General features: G+C 36.6%; 1 protein-coding gene across 1 annotated transcript in view; it reads left to right on the forward strand.

Moving 5' to 3' along the window:
- Positions 1 to 27,181, forward strand: part of YME1L1 (YME1 like 1 ATPase) — a 51,898-nt gene extending 24,717 nt beyond the window's left edge. The window contains exons 5-19 of the mRNA XM_046011086.1: positions 1,590 to 1,699; positions 3,488 to 3,638; positions 4,043 to 4,126; positions 7,372 to 7,454; positions 11,742 to 11,832; positions 15,010 to 15,162; positions 15,713 to 15,845; positions 17,218 to 17,280; positions 18,288 to 18,400; positions 20,138 to 20,293; positions 20,839 to 20,990; positions 21,943 to 22,069; positions 22,162 to 22,235; positions 23,285 to 23,371; positions 26,035 to 27,181. Coding sequence (XP_045867042.1) covers positions 1,590 to 1,699; positions 3,488 to 3,638; positions 4,043 to 4,126; positions 7,372 to 7,454; positions 11,742 to 11,832; positions 15,010 to 15,162; positions 15,713 to 15,845; positions 17,218 to 17,280; positions 18,288 to 18,400; positions 20,138 to 20,293; positions 20,839 to 20,990; positions 21,943 to 22,069; positions 22,162 to 22,235; positions 23,285 to 23,371; positions 26,035 to 26,178 — 1,721 coding nt within the window. The 3' untranslated portion in view covers positions 26,179 to 27,181. The remainder of the gene's footprint in view (positions 1 to 1,589; positions 1,700 to 3,487; positions 3,639 to 4,042; positions 4,127 to 7,371; positions 7,455 to 11,741; positions 11,833 to 15,009; positions 15,163 to 15,712; positions 15,846 to 17,217; positions 17,281 to 18,287; positions 18,401 to 20,137; positions 20,294 to 20,838; positions 20,991 to 21,942; positions 22,070 to 22,161; positions 22,236 to 23,284; positions 23,372 to 26,034) is intronic.
- Positions 27,182 to 27,654: the final 473 nt, after the last annotated feature.

The raw sequence follows: 27,654 nt of genomic DNA on the forward strand, positions 1-27,654 counted from the left end.
GAGAGAGAGGAGGGGTAGAGGGAAAGGGAGAGGTAGAATCCCAAGCAGACCCCAAGCCCCGTGTGGAGCCTGATGCAGGGCTGGATCCCATAACCCCGAGACCAGGACCTGAGCCAAAACTAAGAGTTGGACAACGTAACTGACTGAGCCACCCGGGGGGCTTCTCTTAAAATCACAGTTTGGGGGTGAGGCTCTCTAATCAATACAGTGCAGAAGACACTAAAGATTAAAAGATAGGGCTATTTTAACCTTAATAGTTGCTGTATCAAAAGACAAAGACATTAAATATTTCAAATGTATGTGACTTACAGTTAGTTTACATAACATGCATCCTTTTTATACATGAAAATGGGAAAGGTTATGAGTGATGAATTAACTAAAGAAAAATATTGGATGAAAGTAAAAGTTTTTCAAAAATTTCCCCCGTTTCTAATCTGAAATGCAAATTAAAACAAGACACTGCTTTTTATCTATCAGATTTGTACAAATTAAAAAATTTATAGGGATGCCTGGGTGGCTCAGTTGGTTAAGCTCAGGTCGTGAACCCAGGGTCCTGGGATCGAGTTACGCATTGCACTCCTTGCTCAGTGGGGAGCCAGCTTCCCCTTCTGCCTGTCGCTTCCCCTGCTTGTGCTCTTTGACAAATAAAGTCTTAAAAAAATTTTTTTTTAATTAAAAATTTTTATTAATCGGTATTGGAACGAAGGTGGGGAAAAGGATACTCCTTTTCATTGGTGGTGTATAAATCAGTAACAGCCTTTTAGAGGGCAGTTTCTTAGGGTTAAATAATTCAGACCTCACGTTTCACTTTTAAGAATTTAGTCTACATGTGCTGAAAGGTGATATGTATAAGAATTTTAACTGAAGCATTCTTAGCAATAAGAAAACAGGAAACAGCTAATGTCCATAGTAGGAAAGTGGTTGAATATTCAAATCTGATAAATTGGGAAAATATTAACAGCCATTAAATTGAATGTAGTCTGATCTGTTCTAAAAAATGTCCACCATATATTGATTGTTCAGTGCAAGAAGATAATTGCAAAAAATTATGTATTATTTTTGTAGAAAGAGCATGTGTTTAAATACATAGAAATTTAGTCATGAAATTATTTTTCAAAGCTTTTATTCTTTTATTTTTCCTTTTTTTTGAATTAGGCTCTGTGCCCAGTGTGGAGCCCAATGCAAGCTTGAACTCAAAACCTTGAGATCAAGACTTGAGCTGAAATCAAGAGTCAGATGCTTAACTGACTGAGCCACCCAGGCGCCCCAGTCATGAAATTAAGAGTGGGCACTTCTGGGAAGTGGGATTGGGGTTTGAGGAATTAGACACTGACTTTTATTTGATATTATCAGTGGGTGTTTTTTTCTTTTCACATTTTAAAATTACCAAGAGACTCTAAAGTTATTTTATAGATTCAATCCATTTTAATGACTTTAGTTACCAGGGTAGTGAAGTGTCAGACAAAGAACTATGTTAAAAAGTGAGATAATAAGCTTAGGATGATGGGCTTGGTTGTCAGTTTTGAATGCTAGGTATTTTTCTTACAAGCATTTGCAACGAGAAGTAAATCTGATACTCTTCCGTTCAGTTTTCATACAGTCTCGGGGTTTTAAAACTTTGAAATCAAGAACTCGACGTTTACAGTCCACCTCTGAACGATTGGCAGAGACACAGCATATAGCACCATCATTTGTGAAGGTAATTAGACATTATTTTGTTGTTTGAAAAAGCAGTCTTTAAAATTATTAAAATGAGAACATTCAATATCTGACTTCTTTTACTGGTCAGTTGATTTTCTGAAGGATTAATAACCTGTGTAATCATTACACCTCCAACTCTCATGAGTGTCCCAGCATGTCTCTCCTTTGGCCTGTTAGCCATCTCCTTTTGTTTTTTGTCCCTACACACCCACCTGTGTGTTCTCTCTGTTAATGAGTAGCATCTGCCCAAGGTAGAAACCTGATGATCAACTTTGATTTGTTCATCTTTTCTCTCCTATCACATTCATTAATAACTAAGATCCTATCGATCTAGCCTCTTAAATATTTCTTAGATCTGTCTCTTTTCATCCCTAGTTCCACTGCAGAGATAGACGGTAACAGTTTCTTGCCTAAAGGACTCTAGTAAATCGTTCATTTAGTCTCTTGCCTTTATTTATTTATTTATTTATTTTTTCCTTTATTTATTTTTTTTTAAAGAATTTATTTGAGAGCAAGTGCATGGGAATGCATGCTGGTGGGAAGGGTAGCCGGAGAAAGAGAGAGAATCTCGGGCAGACTCTGCTGAGCGTGGAGCCTGACTGAACGTGAAGCTCAGCAGTGAGGCTTGATCTCATGACCTTGCTGTCATGACCTGAGTGGAGGTCGAGTTGGATGATTAACTGACTAAGCCTCCCAGGCACCCCTTTGTCTCCTGGTTACCTTTAGTCCAGCCTCCAGACTGCCACCAACCCACTATCTGTCTAAAATGTTTTAATGTAATAATTGTATTCCCCTGCTTTCTTGTCAGTTTCTTGCTGTAGTATCCATTTGGCCTCTGCCAACCATTTTTCTGTTCTCATCTTTAAATACGGCACCCCCTCTGAACCTCTACTCCGCTTGTTTCTTGGCATTTAAAGTCCTGTCATATAAGATCGCTTGCCGTTCCTGAGTGTTAAGGCCTGTTATTTCATGGCTCTGTCAGATTGTTTATGCTTTGTGTTCCCTGTGGTTTAGAAATCCTATTCTCTGTGATGCCTCTCTTGACTTCTAAGGTAGCATTTATTTTACCACCAGACCTAGAACCTCTTTTTTTTTTAAGATCTTCTTTATTTGAGAGAGGGAATGCATGTGACCAGAGGAGGTTCAAGGTAGGGGAGGGAAAGAGAGGAAAAAATCTTAAGCAGACTCTTTACTGAGCTCAGAGTCTGATGTTGGGCTTGATCCCATGACTCTGAGATGATGACCTGACCTAAAACCAAAAGTCGAATGCTTACCCGACTGAGCCACCCAGGTGCTCCCAGACCTAGAACTTCTAACATAATATCAAAATGATATCAAAAAATTAGTTATTTATCTCTCCCAAGTAGACTGAGGACATTCTTTCTGATCATGGGTTATTTATCTTTACATTTTCACAACTTACACAAGTCCAAGTTTGTAAAAAGTACTCAGTAAACATTTAATAAATTAATGAGGTTTTTCCTCTAGTAGAGATAAAGGAGTGTGAACATCAAACCATTGGAACCCTAAGTCCACATGCGACGTACTGTTTTCAGTGTACAGAGTTTCTTTCTTAATCGATTGATGGAAGTGTAAGTTCAAGGATTAGTTTCCTTGCCGTTGATTAAGTAATTTATTTTTGAGTCTTAGAATAATTCTTTTGATGGTCAACAAAAACTAGAAATTCTAGAATTTTTGAAAGGATTTTTTGGTAAGTGATCATTATATTATTGGGCAGTGTTATCTATATAGTAAGTCAGTACTGATGCCTTGTTTGTGTATATAGGGGTTCCTGTTGCGGGACAGGGGATCAGATGTTGAGAGTTTGGACAAACTCATGAAAACCAAAAATATACCTGAAGCTCACCAAGATGCATTTAAAACTGGTTTTGCAGAGGGTTTTCTGAAAGCTCAAGCCCTAACACAAAAAACCAATGGTAAGTTGATTAGACACCATCCATATTTGGGAATAATATCTAAAAGGAAGTCCTAGTCCTACCTTTAAGTGATTACACATATTTTTTCTAACACATATGCACCTTTTCATTGGTTATATTCCATTTGTAACTTAAGCTGTGTCAAAATGGAAATACCTGTTGACATTCTCCCTTTTCTCAAATGAGAACCAGAGTCAAGGACAGAAGCATGAGTGCCTTCGTGATGTTTTTGATAATAGGGTGCTGAAAGGAAATCATGGCAATTATACAAAAGAATGTCAGGTTCCAAAATTGCATTTGATGGAATATGGTTACCGTCAATAACCTAATTCTTGCTTTTCATCACGGTGTCATTTGTCATTGTTGTTATTTGATTTAAGTTTTTTTTTCTTTTCCTCCTCCAGATTCTCTGAGACGAACTCGTCTGATTCTCTTTGTTCTGCTGCTGTTTGGCATTTATGGACTCTTAAAAAATCCATTTTTATCTGGTAAAGTCTCTTTTTATTTATCTGACTTTTTTTTTTTTTAATCTTTTAAATACTCAATTTTTTTTCATAGTCTGCCTTAGGAGAGAAGAAGGATTTCCTGTTTTGTTTTTGTTTTTTAAAGATTTTATTTATTTATTTGACAGAGAGAAGAGATCATAAGGCAGAGAGGCAGGCAGAGAGAGAGGGGAAAGTAGGCTCCCTGCTTAGCAGAGAGCGTGATGTGGGGCTCGATCCCAGGACCCTGAGACCATGACTTGAGCTGAAGGCAAAGGCTTAATCCACTGAGCCACCCAGGCACCCCAGCATTTATTCTTCTGGTGTTTAGGCCTTTCTTTCCTAAGTCAACACTTCACAGATTGGGTCAGTTTGAGGTGGTTTTTTGCATTGAAGTAGAAACGTTTTAATCTGTTATGGTTACATGCCAACTGCATTATCAGGGCTCATTATATTTACATTGCTTTGTGGGTTACAAGAAAAGTTCTTTGGACACTGTACGAATTTCAAGTTTTATTTTGAGAAAATAATATTTTATTAATGTTCCAAGGATTATGTTAGAGCAAAAATGTTAGCTTAGCTTCTGTTAATTGTTGGTTTTCCAGACTTCTAGAAAGTTACACCTGTCCAATTATAAAATTTAAAAAACATGTAGAATAATTTTATAATAGCAATACAAAGTGAAATAGTCCCCTATTTCAAAGACACATTAATAAATTTATGAAAAATTTATATATAATACATAAATATATAAAAATTTGGGGTTCCTGGGTCACTCAGTTGGTTAAGCATCTGCCTTCAGTTCAGGTCATGATCTCAGGGTCCTGGGATCAAAGCGTCTGCTCCTTCCCCCACTTGTGTGCTTTCTCTCTCTCCCTCTCAAATAAATAAAATTAAAAAAAATATATATATATATATACGCACATATATATAAATTTAGTATACAATTAAGAATTGCCTTAAGCAGGGGCGCCTGGGTGGCTCAGTGGGTTAAGCCTCTGCCTTTAGCTCAGGTCATGGTCTCAGGGTCCTGGGATCGAGCCCCACATCGGGCTCTCCGCTCAGCGGGGAGCCTGCTTCCTCCTCTCTCTCTGCCTGCTGTTCTGCCTCCTTGTGATCTCTCTCTCTCTGTCAAATAAAAAAAAAAAAAAAAAAAAGAATTGCCTCAAGCGATTCTCGTAGTTCTCAGTTTGCCAGTCTAAAATGCAGTAATAATGCCCATCCTAAGTAGTTCCTGTTGCTTTCTCAGCTATTCAGTTTTTACCTCGTGTTTTCTATTGGTTACCTTGAGAGAAAAAACTGATAACAGTTAAAAGAATAATAGTTGGTCTGGATCAGGACTTCATCCCAGAACTTGCATGTTGCCCCATATATTTTAAGTTTTTTGTGGCATCAAACCTTAGATGAGATTTTAACATCCAGGAATATTCTTTTTTTTTTTTCCTTAAGATTTTATTTATTTGACAGAGAGTGAGTGCACACATGGGGAGCAGCAGACACAGGGAGAAGGAGGCTTCCCGTTGAGCAAGGAGCTGGATGTGGGGCTCAGTTTCAGGACCCTGAGGTCATGACCTGAGCTGAAGGCAGATGCTTAACCCACTGAGCCATCCAGGCGCCCCCAGAATATTCTTTTTATAGCTAGAGTCACATTCTTTTGTCTCCTTATTTTCAAAACACAACCAGTTAGGGACACCATATGATTGATATGGGAGGGGTGGGGTTAGTTCTGGCTATTATTTTTATGTTTCTTAATTTCTTATACTAAACAAAAATATATATCAAAATATGAAGTGCATTGCCTTATAATTTCTTATAAGGTTCAAGTGGTTTGGCTATAAATTTAATTTGCATAATTTATGAAGTCCCTCTGTGTAGATCCTTAAATAATAAACAATGTTGTGGGCTAAAACTGTTAGTGTCCAATGTAGAATTACTATATTACATTTGCTCTGCCAACTTGTGTATTCTTGGTATGTTAAGTGTTTTCAACAAAACTCTAGTTTTGCTTACTGATCTTTTTTTTTTTGCATCTAAATTTCTGTCTTAAAGACAATAGTTTTGTCTTTTTTTTTTCTTTTTTTTAAAGATTTTATTTATTTATTTGACAGACAGAGATCACAAGCAGGCAGAGGGGCAGGCAGAGAGAGAGAGGAGGAAGCAGGCTCCCCGCAGAGCAGAGAGCCCGATGTGGGGCTCGATCCCAGGACCCCGGGATCATGACCTGAGCCGAAGGCAGAGGCTTTAACCCACTGAGCCACCCAGGCGCCCCAGTTTTGTCTTTTTCTGAGGAAATTAGAAATTGCTCTATTTACTCACTTAATCTGTTCAGTAGGGAAGTTTAACCAAAGGGGAGAGGTTTTAAGAAAGTTTTGTAATAGTTCCCTGTAGTTGGTCTGAAGTATTTTACTGTCTTTCCAAGCTTTCACTTCTTTCTTAATGATGCCATTACTGATATATATCATCTGAGGGCAAGTAATAACAGTTGCTAGAGGAGGAGGCTGCATGAAAAGTGAAATACTCTCTTTTAAGGTTTACCCTTTTAAAAAAAAAATGCTAGTGCCAGTTTTTATGCTAGGTTTAAGGCAGTGTATTTCATGGTGTGCGTCCCTGACCAGTTGTATCAGGATAATTTAGAGTGATGGTTAAAAATGCAAACTCTCCTGTACCTTTTTCTAAATCTACAAACCAGAAGTTCTGGGCCATGGCCTGAGAACTTGCATTAGTACATTTCTCAAGTGATTTTTATGCAGAGTTGAGTTTGAGAATGATTGGTTTAAATTTCTCTTATTAGATATTATAGGAGAAGAGGGAAATAATTTTTCATTTTAATTGGAAGGTGTAAAGATGTCATTTTAGGGCCACCTGGGTGGCTCAGTCGTTAAGCATCTGCCTTTAGCTATGGTCATGATCCCAGAGTCCTGGGATCGAGCCAGTATCAGATACCCTGCTTGGCGGGAAGCCTGTTCCTCCTCTCCCATTCCCCCTGCTTGTTCTTTCTTTCGCCGTGTCTCTCTCTGTCAAATAAATAAATTAAATCTTTAAAAAAAAAATAAAGATGTCATTTTAATGTGAGTCATTTATTCCTTGAACATGGTCTAGAAATTTGGAAGATGTAGTTTCTTTACTTCACTATGAATTAATGTATGTAAACTTAGATATAGTTTTCTGTACTTTCTTACGTCTGAATAATAGGGTGGTTGAAATTTTATGAAACCATCAAATATATAAACAGTTATTTTTTTTCTCTTTAGTCCGCTTCCGGACAACAACAGGGCTTGACTCTGCGGTAGATCCCGTCCAGATGAAAAATGTCACCTTTGAACACGTTAAAGGAGTAAGTTAAAAAATTTACCCTACAGTCTTCAAATATTATCTAATTATATAAGGCCAATATTTGATTTTAAAGGTATAAAATAGAAAATATATATATTGGTCTCTACCTCCAGTTCAAGGCACTAAAACTCTTGTAATTCCCTAAATGCCAAGAGTACTAAGTGCATCTTTGCTTCTGCAGTTCGGTCTTTGATGCTGATGTCTGACACAGAGCTTCTAAATCCCTAGGAATTTCCTGGGCGATGGCACTGTCACTGGTACGAGGCCACTCTGGTGGGCTCCTGGGTGGGGCTGGACACTAGAAAAAACAAAGCCATGATTAGAACCTTGGAAGTTTTAGCTTCACTGTATATTCTCCAGCCTTCTTTTAGGTATTGGGACAGAAGAAATAAATCTCTGCTGTCATTTCTAACAGAGACTAAACCATGATACTACAAATAAGGAAATAATAGAGTATGTTCAAATGTGATGAAGTCTTATGGGAAAACTACGGAACGGTGTGAAGAAGATTGGGAGTTTTGAGAGAAAGATCACAGTTTTAAATGGGGATATTCAGTGTCTGATTGACTGAGAAGGTGACATTTGAGTGAAGATTTGAAGATGATGGAGTAAACCATGCATGTATTTTTTTTTTAAGATTTTATTTTTAAGTAATCTCTACACCCAACATGGGGCTCAGACTTAACCCAGAGATCGAGAATCACATGCTCTACTGACTGAGCCATGCAGGTGTGCCTAAACCATGTATGTAATTGAGCAAAGGACACTTCTAGCCGGAGGAAGAGAGAGAGAGCAAAGATCCTGAGAGTTAATGTGCCTGACTTGTTTGACCAGTCAAAAGGCCACTTTAATATGGAGTAGAATGAGAGCACCTACTCTTTCCACACTCTGTTCCCTCTCTATGCATAAATATTTTTCACAGCCTCGACTATTAGGGAATAAAGTATCAGGAGTCACTATGATAATTTTATACCAAGTAGTTCTTCCCTTCCATTGGCAATTTAAACAGCTGTGAACCCTGTTGGAATTGCGAAAAGAGAATAACTGAGGAAGAGGTTGGTGCGGTGAGTATTTGAAAACTGATTAGTGCAGAGGGCCCTGCCCATTTTAAGATGCGCAGTCAGCCTGCTCTACATTGAACCTGTGCTGAGACTATGGTCAGCGAGGCGTTCTTCCTTTCTCCCTGCAGTGTCTATACTTCAGTACTCAATAGGCTACACTTCTTTTGGAATGAGTCCAATTCTGATTATGAAGCTAAAGAAGACGTATTGATAATACTAGAAAGGGGTCATCACAAAATTTATAGATTATCACAAAGTTTTCTGTGCTAATCTAAACAAATACTATAATTACTGTTTAAATTTTATATTGCTATCTTCGCTATAGAATCTAAATTTGTATAGACCAATGTAATTTATAACATTTACCAAAATAGGTGGGTCAGTAGGTGGTACCTGTGATCAGTTTTACCGACTCTTAAAGAGCTAGTATAGGAATTTCATTTCCTTACCTAGAATTTCTGGTTATAGAGGAGTAATTTTATATATAATTGCCATAAAAATACTAATCAGGGCTTTTATACCTTAATTCATTGCCTTGATCCCTAAACTATATTCTTCTGTGTAGATTTTATATACCTCAGTTGGGAATTTTCTTGACACAAAATTTGGGCAGAGGAAATATAAGTTTAGTTTTTACCTTGACCAAATGTCTTTTGGCCTTCTTTTAGTATATGGATATCTTTGAATATTTAAAAAACGTATTTTAATAGATAAAGGGCCAGATATCTTTTTATTTCCGTAATTTTTTTTATTTTTTAGAGGGGACTTTTTTTTAAGATTTTTTTTTATTTATTTGAGAGAGCATGCCAGAGAGCACAAGCAGAGGGAGTGGCCGAGGGAGAGGGAGGAGCAGGCTCTCCACTGAGCAGAGAGCCTGATGTAGGGCTTGATCCCAGGACCCTGAGATCATGACCTGAGCCGAAGGTAGCCACTTTACTGACTGAGCCACCCAGATGCCCCCCAGATCTCTTTATAAACATAAATTTTGAAGCTTAGCATTCACACAAAACTGTACAAATCACAAATCTGTACCTTAGTAAGTTTTCACACCGAGAACTCAGTATATTATTGGCACCCAGCTCAAGAAATAAAATATTACCAGAAACTTCCTAGTGTCCCTTTCTTCCTACTGCAAGCGTATTGTTGTTCTGTCTCATAACATACATTAATTGGCCTGTATTTGAATTTTACATAAACAATACATGTAGTGTACATGGCTTCTTTCATTCAACATGATGTTTATGAGATCCATCCATGTTTTTACATGAAGCTTTTACTTCATTCATCCCCATTGCATAGTATTCTATGAATCACAATAGTGTGTGTTCTCCATTAGGTAGACATTGGGTTGTTTCTAGATTTGGCGTAAAGAGTGGTCTTGTGAATATTTTTTATGTTTCTTGGTGAATATATGTATGTATTTTTCCTAGGGGTGGACGGAACTTTACTTTAGAAATGTTAACTTGACAAACTTTTTATTAAATTTTAATAATTTAATCAGTATCTTTCGAAGACCATTCTAAGCCTTATTAAAAAACTCGTTTACTCTTTAACGATTGTATACTTCCTAGAGAAAGTCCTAGAAAATGAGCTAGGAATCAAAGAGAGTCATGAGTTTAATTCTAGATTTTTATAATGCCCTTCAGCCGAGATGTTTCATGTTTTAGTATACTTCTTGTTGGGTAGTTTCTTTTTATCCCTGACCAATGTACGTGAGTTCTTTTTTTCCCCACTGAGAACTACTTAAAGTTGTCTAATATAGTGTTGCAAATTGGCTGCAAACCTATTATTACACTAGTGTAATTTAAAATAAATACATAAAAGTACACACATAAATGTGCTTTTAATTTAAATTGATAGCTAACATTTTTAATGATGTCTGGTTTTGTTTTGTTTTCCTTGAAAAATTTAAGTCTGGAACACAAGGTCTATATTCTGTGGTAGAGCCAAGTCATGGTGGTTTCTCCTCTCTAAGGGTCTTTGCTTTCCAGTTCAGCATACTGCCGCCACTATTATTTAATATCTGGTCTTTTGCACTCATCTTTGATACCATTCTGGCTCTAGATACTTGTATTTGTTACTTCTTGTTGTATGCTAACTAATTTCTGACAGGCAGCTTTTTTTTCTTTTAAGATTTTATTTATTTGAGAGAGAGTGAGCAAGAGACAGCCAGGCTGGAAGAGGAGCAGACCTCCCCACTGAGCAGGAGCCCGATGCAGGAGTCGGTCCTGGGATCCTGAAATCATGACCTGGGCCAAAGGCAGACGCTTAACTGACTGAGCCACCTGGGCGGCCCTGATAGGCAGCTTTCTTAATCTTAAATCAGAGTTTTTAAAGTTGAGCTAATATTCTGCATGCCATCTTTGTTGACCAAATTGGGCTTTATTCTACGTGATTTCTGTATTGGGGGGAATAAATTGTTTTTTTTTTAAGATATTATTTATTTGAAAGAGAGATACACAGCGAGAGAATAAACACAAGCAGGCGGAGTGGGAGAGGGAGAAGCAGGTTTCCTGCTTGGCCCCATGCGGGGCTCGAACCCAAGATGCTGGGATCATGACCTCAGCCGAAGGCAGACGCTTAATGAATGAGCCACCTAGGCACCCCGGGATTAAATCGTCTAAACTTTTTTTTGCTACAACCATTTGCAATACAATATCCGTACACTGTAGCTTAATTTTAGCTTAATTTTAATCCGTACGCTAAAGCTTAATTTTAGCTTAATTATAGTTTCCATCCTTTGACATTTTAAGGAACTAAGTCATTTACGATCTAGTTGTAATTCCTTATAATGAAAATAATCTAATAGTTAATCACAAAGTAATGTTATAACTTAAACACACAGACTCCCTTTTCATTGATACATATTAAGCCCACATAATTTGCCCTGAAGCTTATAAACCAGGTCAAAAGTTCTGGATTTGAAACTTGTGAGTCTTTCTGTTTATGTCAAATGCCGCTGACACATTTAACCAGAGTTGTGAATATAAAGTCCTTGTTAACTGGGGAAACACTATTTTTCAAAAATTTAAGAAGTTAATATTTTTTTGTTGAGATATTTAAGGAGCCCGTTTAATTGGCAAAAAGAGTTGAGTGAAAACCCTTTTGTGTGTGCATTTGTAAGGGAGTCTTCTAGTTAATTTCCAGTTCAATTTATTATTTTCAAAGAGGGGGCCTTGATAATCTAATCATTATTTATAATCGTTTAATAAATTATGTCATTTTAGGTGGAAGAAGCTAAACAGGAATTACAGGAGGTTGTTGAATTCTTGAAAAATCCACAAAAATTTACTGTGCTTGGAGGTAAACTTCCAAAAGGTAAGGTCCCTTCCCTTTATCCATGACTTGACATTAAAAAAAAAAATACTATAATCCATTGATAATTTAATTTTTACCAACTTAAAAGCTTAAAGTTTAGTTCTTAATGGTTATTTTACAAATAAGTCTTCATTCTGAACATACCATTGTATAACCTGTTTTTGAGAGGAGGGGGATTTTGAATTTTATTACAATTTCAGATTTTAAATTGTGAGAATAGTGCAGAGAACTCTCTGTACTCTTAACCAAACCCAATAGTTTTTTAGGACTTTGTCTCATTTTCTCACTTCCTTAAATAAATGTATTTTTAAACTGTTTAAGAGTAAATTGTAGATATCATGCTCCTTTAACCCCAAGTACTTCGTTATGTATCTCCTAAAGTATAAGAATATTCTATTACATAACTCCAGTATAGTTATTAAAGTCAGGAAATTTCACACAGTTCCAGAACTAATTATGAAATTTAGTTATATTCAAATTTCTGCATTTCTCTTATTAATACCCTTTGTAGTGAGGTCCTCCCATCCCCCACCCCAAATCCAGGTTTAGGACTCAATCCAGGTTTATACATTTAGATTTTTCTTTAATCTTTTTTTAAAAACTATTTTAGAGAAAGAGGGAGGGAGAGCACGCAGTGGGGAGGGACAGAGGGAGAAAGAGAATGAGAATCTTCAAGCAGACGGATCATGACCTGAACCAGAATCAAGAGTTGCTGCCTAACTGACTGAGCCACCCAGGCACCCCTTGATTTTTCTTCAGTCTGAAAAAGTTGTTTAGCCTATTTATTTATTTATTTGAGAGAGAGAGAGAGAGAGTGAGCACATGCAAGTGCAGGAGCCGGACGGGGAGGGCAGAGGGAGAGAATCTGAAGCTGACTGTGCACTGAGTGTAGAGCCCCATGCAGGGATCAGTCTCACGACCCTATCATGAGGTGTCACATGTTTAACTGATTGAGCCACCCAGGCTCCCCTCCTCACTCTGTTATTGTGGGAGTGGGTGTGGATCTTTCATGACCTTAAAACATACTAATTTGTGGAATAGTCCTGTTTGTCTTTGACGTTTTCTCTTTTAATGACTGTTGTGATTTGTAAGTAGAAATATATGTTTAGTCTTATTTCCCATTTCTTGTAGTTTTATACTGATGATAGCAATATATTTCTCTTCCATTAATGAGACGACTTTTAGAGCCCACCTAAGGTTAGCAGCTGGTTGCCAGGAGAATCAACCATGTGATAAGAGGGCTGGAACTTTCCACAAATTAGTATGTATTCTTCGTCTTTTGGGATGAAGTCCGTAACTTATGGTATTTGATGCTATCTCTAGGTAGGTGGCATCAGAATTGACTGGAATGTTAGGGTGCCTAACTGGTGTTGGAGAATTATTTGTTGGTGTGAGGGAAAACCATCTGCTAGAATTGGGTACAAGATTGTAATGACTTTGTGGTGTCCTTGGACTATATGATCATGCTATGCTATAATCACTTACATTAAACTTTTACGGTTTCCAGTGGTTTGCGGTTTCCAGTGTTTTGTGGTTAAAATTAGCAGTGTGAGAGCTGGGCAAAATGTATGAAGAGGAAAGAGAGAAACATGCTTTCAGTTGTCGAATGAGTAAGTCAGAGGAGTAAAAGGCATAGGAAATACAGTCAGTGATACTGTAATAGTGTTGTATGGTGACAGAGGGTAGCTACACTTGTGAGCACAGCATAATGTTGAAACTTGTCAAATCACTCTGTTGTACACCTGAAACTAATGTAACTGTGTGTCAACTATACTCAGACATTTTTAATTAAAATAATAAAATCAGCACTGTGATGATCATCTTATCTCAAGGCTTTGCCTACATCCTTAATTATCTCTTTAGAATAAATTCTAGGTTTACTCATTTATTTATTCATTATTCTGGATTCTAATTCTAGAAATGGAATTGGTAAGTTAAAGGTGGCACTCATGTTTAAGGTTTGTTTCTAAACGGCCCACTATCTCTACTGACAGTGTTCAGCAATGTATAAAAGTGTTGGTATGGGGCGCCTGGGTGGCTCAGTGGATTAAGCCACTGCCTTCGGCTCGGGTCATGATCTCAGGGTCCTGGGATCGAGCCCCGCATTGGGCTCTCTGCTCTGCAGGGAGCCTGCTTCCTCCTCTCTCTCTGCCTGCCTCTCTGCCTACTTGTGATCTCTCTCTCTGTCAAATAAATAAATAAAATCTTTAAAAAAAAAAATAAAATAAAAGTGTTGGTATGAATCTCTGCTAACTTAGGATTCATTTATTAAAATCAGTACTATAACATCAGAAAGTTTAAAGTTTAAAGTCATAGAATAGTTAAACACTTTTCTTTCTAATCACAAGGGATATTTTATAAAATTGTGGGAAAATTCTCAGTTACAAAAATATATTCTACCATTTAAACCAGTTAAGAATGACAATAACATGGCAATACAAGGGGGTAGTCTTAAGGGTATTTTTCAACAACTTTCCTTTAAAAAGAGTTTTTTATGTTAAAATATAGCAGTAATACTGGGGTTTTTTTTTTGCCTTTTTAAATGAAAAATGAAAAGTGGAGACCAGAGAAATCTGTTATTCCAACTTATGAAAAGTACTGCTGTTAAGAAAGTTTTCGAACACAGGAAGAGTTACAAAGCTGTAGACATGAACTACTTTACCTCTGCGTACTTTGTTATGTGTCACCTAAGACTAGGGACATTATCCTAAAGAGAATAATTTATCCTACCAAATAAAATTGAATACTATTTCCTTAATATCTTGTACTCCGGAATTTTTTCAAATCTTCATCAGATGTCCAAATCAAATTTTCATCAGTTTCTTACATATGTGTTTTATGGAAGAACATGAAGTCAAGGGTTCATGTGCCACATTTGGTTGCTTAATCTTTTAACCTGTGTTTATGTGAATTTTATCGTACTTGTTCAATGACAGATAAGTTTATTATGTTCCATTCTTTCAAGATATGAATGGTAGAGGGAAATTAGTTTCGAAGAAGTTCCTGTAGTGAATCATTACCAGAGACATATGTTTTGCTTTGTTTCAAAATAATAGCCATGTGCTTTCCACCTCAAAACTATGTATGCATTAATTAATAACTATTTGTTTCATAGGCTCACGTCAGGTTTTACTTTCATTTTTTAAGTTGAATCAGTGAATTTGTTTTCTCTTTTAGGAATACTTTTAGTTGGACCACCAGGGACAGGAAAGACGCTTCTTGCTAGAGCTGTGGCTGGAGAAGCTGATGTTCCTTTTTATTACGCTTCTGGATCAGAATTTGATGAAATGTTTGTGGGTGTGGGAGCCAGCCGTATCAGAAATCTATTTAGTACGTTTTAATGTATTTTTCATACAATATGAAATTTTGTTAATTTTAGGGGAAGAGGGATTCTTACCCTTTATTTCCTATTCAATTATGATTGATAGCTGACCTCACCATTGTGGGGTTTTGGTTTTAGGTAATTTAATGTGTCATCTAAAACAGAACTGTACTTTCCCCCAATAGAGGAGCTAGAAGTGTTAGGTGAGGTTGGGGCCTGTTGAAAAGCTGGGTTTTCTTTTGTTGTCCTTTTTATCTTATTCATTAATTCCGTAGTATGTAATTAAGGAATAGTTAGCCTCAGATCTGATTGTGGCTTGTACAGTCAAAAGAATGAATACTTAGTTGTTTTTATTATGTATCATTTTGTATGGTACAGTTTTTTTCCTGAGGATACTGTTCTTAAATCAGTTTTAAAAGAAAGAGATCTCATTTTATGTACTTTCTCCTTAATGAATGTCTTTTATTGCCTTTGACAGTCTTACAGGTTTTTGATGCTTACGTGATTTTGTTCAAAAAACATTGATTTCATTAAACTTATTTGTATCTTTTTTCCTAGGGGAAGCAAAAGCAAATGCTCCCTGTGTTATATTTATTGATGAATTAGATTCTGTTGGTGGGAAGCGAATTGAGTCTCCAATGCATCCATATTCAAGGCAGACTATAAATCAGCTTCTTGCTGAAATGGATGGGTAATTGAATCTTCGTCTCTCTTTGGGATGTGGTAATATATTTGGGAACATTCGAGAAATAGCGGGGCATCTGGCTAAGTCAGTGGAGCATGCAGCTCTTCCTCTTGGAGTTGTGCATTTGAGCCCCACATCGGGTATAGAGATTACTTAAAAATAAAATCTCAAAAAAAAAAAAAAAGAAAGAGGAAAAACATGTAGGCAACAGAGTAGTCCCTGTGCATGAAGTCAAGACAAGCTGGATTCTCTGTATTGTGTTCTTTCCATTACTAATGGGGTGACTGAGGTATCAGCTCTTCTTAACTGGTGATCTCTGTACCTTTTTTCATTGATTGTAGCATGACAGGAAAGTGATGGTTCCTATTGAGAATACTAGTTTGGAGACTTAAAGAGTGTTTGCTTGTTCCTACAGTTTGTGACTCGATTTTGTGTTGTGGTAGATTAAAAGTTTGCATCAGGGGCTCCTGGGTGGCTCAGTGGATTAAGGTCTCTGCCTTGGGCTCAGGTCATGATCTCGGGATCCTGTGATCGAGCCCTGCATCGGGCTCTCTGCTCAGCAGGGAGCCTGCTTCCCCCTCTCTCTCTGCCCGCCTCTCGGCCTACTTGTGATCTCTCTGTCTGTCAAATAAATAAATCTTTTTTTTTTCCATTTTATTTATTTTTTCAGCGTAACAGTATTCATTCTAAATAAATAAATCTTAAAAAAAAATAAATAAAAGTTTGCATCAGTTGTTTTTTTTTTTTTTCTTAGTATTTATTTGACAGAGATCACAAGTAGGCAGAGAGGCAGGCAGAGAGAGAGGAAGAAGCAGGCTCCCTGAGGAGCAGAGAGCCGGATGCGGGGCTTGATCACAGGACCCTGGGATCATGACCCAAGCCGAAGGCAGAGGCCTTAACCCACTGAGCCACCCAGGCGCCCCTGCATCAGTTTTTAAAATATAAAGAGCAAGAGGTGGGGTTGCTTTGATAGAAGGAAGGACTTCTTAAAACCATGTATGACCTTTTGGAACCAAATGGGAAGTCTAGGAGCAAATAATTTGAATTGGTTAGCTTGAGAATAATTTTTCACAAATTAATCAAGTTCCCTAGCCTTTTCTGTCAGGTCATGTCTTCCTAAGTAGAACAAGTACTATGAAGGCATGTAATCATAGATGACTTTGTGATGTATTGTTAGCAGTTTTATTGAAGTGTACTAGCGTAATAACATTTGTTCTTTTTAAAAAATGATAGAGAATGTCTTATCACTTTGAGTATAAAAAGCGTCAGTCCCTTTTCTTTACTGTTACTAAGTTTAATGATAGTTTTGTGTAGAGCATATCTATATGTGTATTGTTTTAATTTTCAGTGAAATGTTATTTTTCTTCTTTTTTACTAGCTTTAAACCCAATGAAGGAGTTATCATAATAGGAGCCACAAACTTCCCAGAGGCATTAGATAAGTACGTATTAAAAGACTTTTTTTTTGACAAGTACCAATACGTACTGAAACGTAGATGAACTTTAAAAGAGAAGGAAACCCATCACCGAACATCACATATGATTCTGTTTATGTGAAATGTCTAGAATAAGTAAATCGGTAGCAACAGAAAGTAGATTAGTGGCTGCCAGAAGGAGGGAAGAATGGAGAGTGACTGTTGGTGGCTATGGGGTTTCTTTTTGGAGTGGGGGAATAAAAATATTTTTAAGTTAGAGTTCTCTGAGTATATTAAAAACCACTGGATTATCTACTTTGAAATCTGTGATGTGTGAATTAAATTCAGTAAAGTTGTTAAAAGAATCTTCTGACAACTTTATATCACAAAAGTTTGGGGGTGATGGGAGAACATTTTTAAAATAAAATTACAGTTTTAAATTTTTGATTTTGTCATAGAAGGTATTCATATTTTAATTTGATCTAATAGTTTTTTTTTAATCTTTGCCTAAGTCTGTGGTTTAACATTTTATACTTACAGCAGTTGTGATAGGAAGCTATCACAGTGTAACTCTCATAATAGACTGCTGTAGAATTATTGTTCCTTGATTGACTAGCTTGCATGTTTTTGTTTATGAGGGTTGCGTACCATCTATCTCCTATCAACCTTTGTTCTGCCTTCTGGTTATTGAAACTGTTACTTGAGCCATGTTTTAAAGGAGTTCTGTGAATATTTATATTCAGAATTCCAGTCCAGGGTGGAATAGGTGATGGGGATTAAGGAGCGCACTTGGGATGAACAGTGGGTGACGTGTGGACTTGTCGAATCACTGTATGGTACACCTGAAACGAACATAGCACTGTATGTTGGCTGTCCTGGAATTAAAATAAGAAACAAAACTCCATCCATGGTTTTTGTTGCCATTTGTTGCCATGGTTGCCATTATCTTTCCGTCTTGTCTTCAGAGTGTCCTATTTAACTTGACCTTCAGTACTCAGATTAATTTATATTTTCTTCTCATATTGTCCCTTTAGTGCCTTAATACGTCCTGGTCGTTTTGACATGCAAGTTACAGTTCCAAGACCAGATGTAAAAGGTCGAACAGAAATTTTGAAATGGTATCTCAATAAAATAAAGTTTGATCAGTGTAAGTCTAATTCTAGAAACAAACTTTATTATTATCTCTGTGTAATGGTAATATTTCATTCCACCCTATTTGTGGTCCTTACTTGATAAATGTCTCAGAAGGCCAGTTTTTTCTATGTCCTCTTTTCTCTCCATTTGTATTTCCTTTTTAAAAAGTTTATTTCTTGATAATTACATATGTAGGACATTCTGTCGTTTGAATCCCTAAAGGATGTTAAAGGATGTTTTCTTGGGGCTCCCGGGTGGCCTAGTTGGTTGAGTGGTTGCCTTTGGCTCAGGTTGTGAGGGTCCTGGGATCAAGCCCCGCCATCAGGCTTCCTGCTCAACAAGGGAGTCTTTTTGTCCCTCTCCTTCTGCTCCTGCTCATGTGCTCTTTCTTGCTTACTCTCTCGAAAATATTTAAAAATTTTAAAATTTAAAAATAAATCTAATTTTAAATTAATAATAAATTAGTTAATAATTTATTAAATAAATAAATAATAAGTAAATAATAAATTTAAAATGATTAGATATAAATAATTTTAAATGAAATTATAAATGAATAATTAGATACAAAACAATAAAATAAACAAAATAAATTTAGTGAATTTAATTAATTTAAATTTTTAAATTTTAAAAAATTCCTTTTTTAAAAAGAGAATGTTTTCTTGAGAGTTTTCAGATAGTACTTGCAGATAAATATAAGTGTTTTTAGATGAATGTAAAATATGAGATAGTAGAAAAAGCATATAAAATATCATTACTTTGGGCCCAAAAGAGGCAAACTGTAAAACAAGACATATGAAAATATTATGGACCCACTTGAGTAATAAATGCAGCTATTAAATTAAGCTGTAGTATTTTCAAGGATAGGTGAATCAATTCATAAAACTTGATATGTTGGGGCGCCTGGGTGGCTCAGTTGGTTAAGTGACTGCCTTCAGCTCAGGTCACAATCCTGGAGTCCCAGGATCGAGTCTCAAATCGGTCTCCCAGCTCCATGGGCAGTCTGCTTCTCCCTCTGACCTTCTTCCCTATCATGCTTTCTCTCACTCTCTCTCTCAAATGAAAATAAATAAAATTTTAAAATAAATAGGGACGCCTGGGTGGCTCGGTTGGTTGGGCAGCTGCCTTCGTCTCAGGTCATGATCCCAGAGTTCTGGGATCGAGTCCCACATCTGGCTCCTTGCTCGGCGGGGAGCCTGCTTCTCCCTCTGCCTCTGCCTGCCACTCTGTCTGCCTGTGTGCTCTCTCTCTCCCTCTCTCTCTCTCTGACAAATAAATAAAATCTTTAAAAAAAAATTTTTTTTAAATGAATAAAAACCTGATATTTCCTCTAATAAGGGGAGCTTTTATTAATGTACATATAATGCTAAATACTTACATATAAAGTATTTCAAGATGAAATTCAGAAAACAAAATGTTGTCTACGAGTATACATTCTCAGTTGTGCTTAGGCCAGTAACAGTTTAGGTCATAATTTGAAGGTTTATAAATCATGTCTGGCAACTCTGCATTTTTTTATTTTTCACAAAGTTACTTAAATTTAGAACTTTTGTGATGTGTCCCAGTGGGATTTTAATGATCTATTTAATGGCAATTTTGGTTTTCCTTTAGAAAAAGTAAGTTTATTTTGTAGTTACAGTGATATAAGTATTTCAAGTTCTAGTTCAGGATAGCTGTTTTCTTTTTTCTCTTGGAATATGAGTCATTTGTGAAGAGTCATTTTGGAATTTTAATATTGTGTTTATCTACATAGCTGTGGATCCAGAAATTATAGCTCGAGGTACTGTTGGCTTTTCTGGAGCAGAGTTGGAGAATCTTGTGAACCAGGCTGCATTAAAGGCAGCTGTTGATGGAAAAGAAATGGTTACCATGAAGGAACTAGAGTTTTCCAAAGATAAAATTCTAATGGGTAGGTTGTCTCTCTCTTTTCTTTTCCCTGTCTTACACTGTTCATTATGTTAGAGAATACATTCTTTTTGAGAAAAATGTTACAAGAAAGAAAGGTACAGGAGCAAGAAAATATTTACTCAAAAGTAGCCACACATTTGGGCCTCTTACAGAGCAAATACAGTTTATATGATTATACTGTTTGGGGGCAGGGGGTACACTGTTTACTCTTATCTGGTATTGCTGATAAAAGAATAATTGTACAGATAAAAGAAAAATTTTGCTAATTTTCAGTATTTGATTTTAAATCTTGAATTGGCTTCAGAACAATTTAGCTGTGACATTTCTTTAAATTTATTTTCTGGAAATAGAATTAAACTTTCCTGGTTGATAGTAAAGAGTAAGAGGACAGTTTGTTGTCAGTTCGCAAGTTATTTTGGTTTAAAATAACTTAATAACGATATTAAGTCATGTCACTCTTAGAATTACTTAAAGGCAAGTGGGTTTCATGCATCTAAATATGCCTTCCTAACGGAATAATTTTATTCAATAAATTTTTATCCTTAGGGCCTGAACGTCGAAGTGTGGAAATTGACAATAAAAACAAAACCATCACAGCGTATCATGAATCCGGTCATGCTATCATTGCATATTACACTAAGGACGCGATGCCTATCAACAAAGCTACAATCATGCCAAGAGGGCCAACACTTGGACATGTAAGTATCTTGTTTTTTTTCTTTTCTTTCAAATAACACTCTCCAAAAGCTTATGTAGGAAACTGTTGAGGAAAATAATTAAAAAGAAAATTCAACTAAGTTCTAAGTTTGCTGGTAACTTTCTTCTTTAATGTTCTGAACCATTGTGAGATCAGAGATACTCGTGAAACTTACCTGCTCATAAATACTAATAGTTAAAATATTATATATTTACACGATGAAATTTAAGTCTGGAATGACAAAGTATCATTCTTTTTTTTGTTGTTTTTTTTATTTCTTATTTTTTATAAACATATAATGTATTTTTATCCCCAACAAAATATCATTCTTAAATATGTCACTGCTTTTTTCCCTCCGCAAAGAAATTAGGTTAGTGGTTCGATAGTCTAAGATTTTTCTCGCTGAGTACAAGTTTCATTTTCTTATTTTTCTTTTTTTTTTTTTTAAAGATTTTATTTATTTATTTGAGAGACGGAGATCACAAGTAGGCAGAGAAACATGCAGAGGGAGAGGAGGAAGCAGGCTTCCCGGTGAGCAGAGAGCCTGATGCGGGGCTCGATCCCTGGACCCTGGGATTATGACCTGAGCCAAAGGCAGAGGCTTTAACCCACTGAGCCACCCAGGCGCCCCTTCTTATCTTTCTAACGGTAGACATTTTAAGCCTTTCTTTTTTGGCCCCTGGGTACAAATCCATCCTATTGCAGCATTATCCTATTGCAGGATTATATAGGTATGACACATAAAATGAACTTTTGCTTTATAAAGAATTTTTCTTCCTTTGCATAATGCCAGTTTTGTCATTAGTCGCCTGAGACCATCTCTCTACTAAATGTCTTTGAGCTGTCAGCATCATGACATTAAGTGCTATAGCAAGAGGCAGACGGTAATTCTGATCATTAATAGAAGCAATTCCAACTGTGTCTGGAGTTTTTCTTTGTTTCCAATTGTCCAGGTGTCCCTCTTGCCTGAGAATGACAGATGGAATGAAACTAGAGCTCAGCTGCTTGCACAGATGGATGTTAGTATGGGAGGAAGAGTGGCTGAGGAGCTTATATTTGGAACTGACCATATCACAACAGGTTGGCTGTAAAGAATGGCCTTAGTTCAGATTGTGCTTGCTGATTTAAAAATATTTTTAAATATTGAGTCTATGTATATTTTTAAATTTTAGGTGCTTCCAGTGATTTTGATAATGCAACCAAAATTGCAAAGCGGATGGTTACCAAATTTGGAATGAGTGAAAAGGTAATAGCTAATTTTACCCCCCCTCAATGTATCAAATGATGATTTGCCAAGTGTCTCCTTATGAGACAGTGTTCTTTTTTAATTCTTAAGACTTCATTTTTTTTATTGGAGAGAGCGAGCATGAGAGGGGGGATGGTCAGAGGGAGAAGAAGACTCCCGGCTGAGCAGGGAGCCCAGTCTTGATCCTAGGACTCCGGGACCGTGACCGGAGCTGAAGTCAGTCTCTTAACCCACTGAGCTACCCCAGGCACTGTAGGGGAGAGGGTTCTCATTATAAATTGGTAACATTTACTTTTCTCCTGTTTCATTCCGAGTAGATTTGTCACAGCTCATTCTAAACTAAACTTTTTTTTTTTTTTTTTTTTGAGTGCTAAACTATAGTATTCACTTTCCATTCTGGCTGCTTGGACAATAATAGTATGTCATGAATTAAGCAAATGATAAGATACTCTGTTTCTGTTCATATGACCTAAAACTTCTGTTTGCCGAGCTTGCTTACTTTACCCTTCCCACGTATTTCATTCTCCTACGTTATCACTGTGGCTTCACACAGCGCTTCTAATACACTACATTGTGGATTTCTGGATTTGGAATAGTAAGTAGCAAAGGTTTTCTAAGAAGGTACTCAGAACCATACTTAGGATTTTAAAGTTTCTCTCTTGTTCATACTTTTTAGTCTTAAACTTTCAGAAGAATGATGAAATTTCTATCCTGAATTTCTTTCTTTTTTTTTTTTTTTTTTTTTTTAGATTTTTATTTATTTGACAGAGAGAGATCACAAGTAGATAGAGAGGCAGGCAGAGAGAGAGAGAGAGGGAAGCAGGCTCCCTGCTGAGCAGAGAGGCCGATGCGGGACTCGATCCCAGGACCCTGAGATCATGACCTGAGCCGAAGGCAGCGGCTTAACCCACTGAGCCACCCAGGCGCCCCCTGAATTTCTTTCTTGCCCTTGATGAGGTTTCCCTAAGCATAGGATAGTACTTCCTCTGTTAACATTTTTAGTGGTTTGGTGTGTTTCTGTTCAATTTCTTTCTTTCTGTTTGTTTTAGCTTGGAGTTATGACCTACAGTGATACTGGGAAACTGAGTCCAGAAACTCAATCTGCTATTGAACAAGAAATTAGAATCCTTCTACGGGTAATAACTCTGGCTTTCTGTGCTTATTCATCTGTGTAGTCATTAATGTGCCTAAATAGTTAGGTGCTACCAGAAGATAATGGTTATCCCCTGTGTAGAACTGTCACTATACATAATCAAGAGAATGAGTGCACCATTGAAGCCATGATTTCAGTATGTGGTTGGGAGCCCCTGGTTATAGACTGAATCTTTATTTTATTCTGGCCGTAGGCTAGGAACAGTTAATATCAGTAATTACAAATATTCTACTTCATCTGTAAAACCATAGTGTTGTTAGAATAGGGGGGATATTTGATGATTTGAGTCTTAATTAGTTTTTCACTCCGACATCTATTTTATTCAACAAATATTAGTTGCTTTGTGCCTTGCTGTGTACATATGCTGAGAATGAAGCATAAAGGTCTTTGAAAACAAAAGTCTTTTTGATTGCAGGGTCCAGTACGGAATATGTGAGCGTCGATTCAGTGAAATGAGTTAGTAGGTTCTGTGGAATCTCCTTAAGGCACAGCAGATGCTTGGATTAGGGCAGTGAGAGGGGAAATTGAGAAAAGTGAATGCATTCAAGAGATGCTGATCTAGTGGAATTGAATGCCTTTCTGATGTTTGGGTGAGAGAGCAGCTAAATTAAGTAACAAAGCTGTGTTCTCGATTTCTGCCTGGTGCAGCCATCTAGCTGTGTGTGCTGTTGACTGAGAAAACACTGATGATGGCCTAAGGTGGGGAAGTGTGTAGATTATGAGCTGAGTTTTATACATACTGAATTTGAAGTGTTTTCTTTTTTTAAGGTTTCATTTGTTTATTTGAGAGAGAGCGAGAGAGCGTGAGCATAAAGTGGGGTGGGTGCGGGGCAGAGGGAGAAGCAGACTCCCGGTTGAGCAGGGAGCTTGATGTGGGGCTTGATCCCTGGACTCTGGGATCATGACCTGAGCCAAAGGCAGACACTTAACCAAGTGAGCCGCCCAGGTGCCCCCGAATTTGAGGTGTCTTAGTGAAGATTTCACGTTGGGAGGGATACATGGGTCTGGTGCTTAGTGCAGAGGTTGGATATGTGCATTCCATTTGGATGTACACGAAGGTGGGTCTTGGAATGGAAAAGACTGAGCTAAATGGCAGAAAGTCTAGTGAACGAGAACTGGAATTAGGGTTGTAGGTGGCAGAATGAAGGATGTTGAAGTCAGATGGTATTAACTTCAAAGGAATCATGCTTTATAGAAGAGGGTCATAAAGTAATAGTCCGTCAGCGGTGAGGGGAGCGAAGGTCCCCTCTTTACCCTGAAATATCTGGGATAGGCGTGAATCAGTAGCTGTCACTTGAGGGATTCGGAGTCTCCCCAGGAGCGCCAGGTTTTGATTAACTCGAGGTAAAAGCTTTAAAGTCATTAAGTTTATGAAAAGTTTATATGATGAAAAGTTTTAGAAGGTGTTTCGGAAGAGGAATTCTCTCTCCCTTGCCTGAATCTTCATTCTCTTTTTTACTGTTTGTGTTATTTTGAGTAAATTATCTCTTCTAGTATTAGAGCATTGGAAATACTTTCTTTGCTCTTAATACTTTTCTGAAATGTTAAGCTTTCGAGGGCGGTAGGTACTCTTGCCACTAGATGGCACACTTACATTGTTATTAAGGAAAATGATTAGCTAGTATACATTTTAGGTTCAAATGTATATGAAACTTAAAGATATAAAAACCTTATCATAGTCTTACTTGTTACAGTGTAAGGGTTTCATTCTAATGAAGTTTTTAAAGTTAATACTAATTTATCCTTGGTTATTAGTTTCAATATTCCATGACATATTTATAATACTTTATATGTTTTCTTTAATTTGATATTTCACTTGACCATAACAATTTTGTTCAGAATGTGTAACGATGTTTATTTTTAATACTTGTGTTATTTTTGTATGACGTATGCTTCTTGGTGTTGGTAAACTCATTTTACAGTGGTATAGTTGTCACTGACTGCAGGTAAGTTGTTAGCAAATAAGAGAATAGAAAAATAGATCTTTTCTGGCCATTTACAGTGAATAAACTGGTGAAATCTCAAAAGGCAAAAGAGCAAACCTGCCTTTCCTTTTTAACATGTATATTGAATAGAGAAATAGATTTCTTTGTTCACAGACCTTATTTAAAAATCAGGTAAGTATAATATATATTTAAATATCTTTAAGTATAGCTGCCCAAGTAGTCCTCACTTATCCATGTGATAGATTTTGGGTTAAAAATAGAACATTTGCAAGTATGAAACTAATCTTTGAGAACCAAGCTTGCCTTATCTATCAGTCAATCAATCAAGTAGGCTCCATGCTGGGTGTTTAAAAGCTCCATGCCTTAAGAGATTCTTAATCTCACAAAACAAACTGAGGGTTGCTGGGGGGAGGTGGGGGGAGGGATGGGGGGCTGGGTTATGGATATTGGGGAGGGTATGTGCTATGGTGAGCAGCTGTGAAATGTGTAAGCCTGATGATTCACAGACCTGTACCCCTGGGGCAAATAATACATTCTATGTTAATTTTTTTAAAAAAAAGCTTCATGCTTTTTTATCTTTTATAAATAGAAATGAATATAGTTCACATTTTTTAAGGCATATACTTTTTTTTTTCTTATTTATGGTTTTTGCTTCTACTACGTTTTCTGCCTCTTAGATACCTGCTTTTTTTCATTTCAGGACTCTTATGAACGAGCGAAACATATCTTGAAGACTCATGCAAAAGAGCATAAGAATCTAGCAGAAGCTTTACTAACCTATGAGACTTTGGATGCCAAAGAGATTCAAATTGTTCTTGAGGGAAAGAAATTGGAAGTGAGATGATAACTCTTAAAGTGGACGCATTGCTGGTTTTGCTGCAGGAATATATAAGTAGCATTTCGGTAGTCTCCTTTTGCGATGCTTTTCTCCGATTCTTGCCTTGGTATCACTCAAGGGTGTGAAACACTTTGTCTCTCTTTTGTCACATTTAATGTAATTCTGGTGATTCTCATGATGTCACCTATGGCAAATTATCAACCCATAGCAAATATGTTAAAGAAAATAAAGAACTATTAGGATTGGAAACAGCTTGTTTGAGAAATGTTAATCAGTTATTCAGTTGAAAATAAGTAATGATTTTATGGTTCGTTCCTCTACTAGATGTGAATAAAAATTGTGCCTTTAGGTCTTGGGAAGTACTTTTACTTGGCAACGTAAAATTATCGAAGGATTATCTTTGTTTTTAGATAGTACCATTTATCTTTGATGAAGAAATCCTGCCATTTGGCTCAAGTGAAGCATATTTCTTTATAGGTCAGTGGAAACTTCATAAACATGCACTTAAGTATTATGCTCCAGATTGTCCATATATAAAAAGTTCTGTTTTTGTCTATCTAAGAGAGAATTGTAAATGTACAGATTTAATCAAAATTTAAGTGATTACAACCTCTTAGAAATGCAGCTTACATTTTCATGGTCTTTTTTTTTTTTTTTTAACATCATCATTCTTACTAATGAAATTTATTTCAAAGCAGCAAATATTTTGTTAAATAAAAAGTGAGTAACTTCAAAATCTGAATAACTATATAATTATGCTTGGTATTGAAAGAAAGATTAACCCCAAATCTCAGTCCTTTCAACGTGAACTTTGAATTACGCTCCTGGTTATGCAAAGTCATGTTTGCTTTTCATTCAGATTTTGTGAACATGAACATGTTGTTACCGGATTTACAGATGACTTTATTTAACTGAATAGAGAATTATTTTAGAGCTCATTGTATTGGCTTTACAACCAGATTATATTCTTGAAGTGATTTTATTAAAATTACCTACAGTTTTCTAATAACTTTTAAGCTGTATATGGTCTTCATTGAAGAAGTTGATAGAGGGAGTTTGCTATACAGTATCTTGCCTTTTTTTTTTTTTGTAATTTTAAATTTTGATCTAATTCCAAACTTACAGAAATGTTACTTGAATAATACAAGGAACCCCCGTATACCCTTGCTCCAGATTCTTTGTCCCATTTTTTTAATTGCCCACTTCCCTTTCCCTTTTCTCTTCTCTTTCATGTCCCTCTCTCCTTCCTTCCTTCTCCCTGTGTGTTTACATGTCTTTGTGTGGATGCATGTTTTTATTTTTCCTAGGTACACTTCTGGGGTTGAAATTGCTGGGTCATGTAGTAAGTTTCAGTTTACCTTTTTATGGACCTGATGAAATTCATCATTCTCTCTATCTTCTGCAATATATTCTTAGAGTCTTTTTGATAAAGTCCTTCTGGTGTGAATGAAATAATACCTCGTGGATTTACATATGTTTATC

This window comes from Meles meles, chromosome 7, assembly GCF_922984935.1.
Source record: "Meles meles chromosome 7, mMelMel3.1 paternal haplotype, whole genome shotgun sequence".
NCBI classification, from domain to species: domain Eukaryota; kingdom Metazoa; phylum Chordata; class Mammalia; order Carnivora; family Mustelidae; genus Meles; species Meles meles.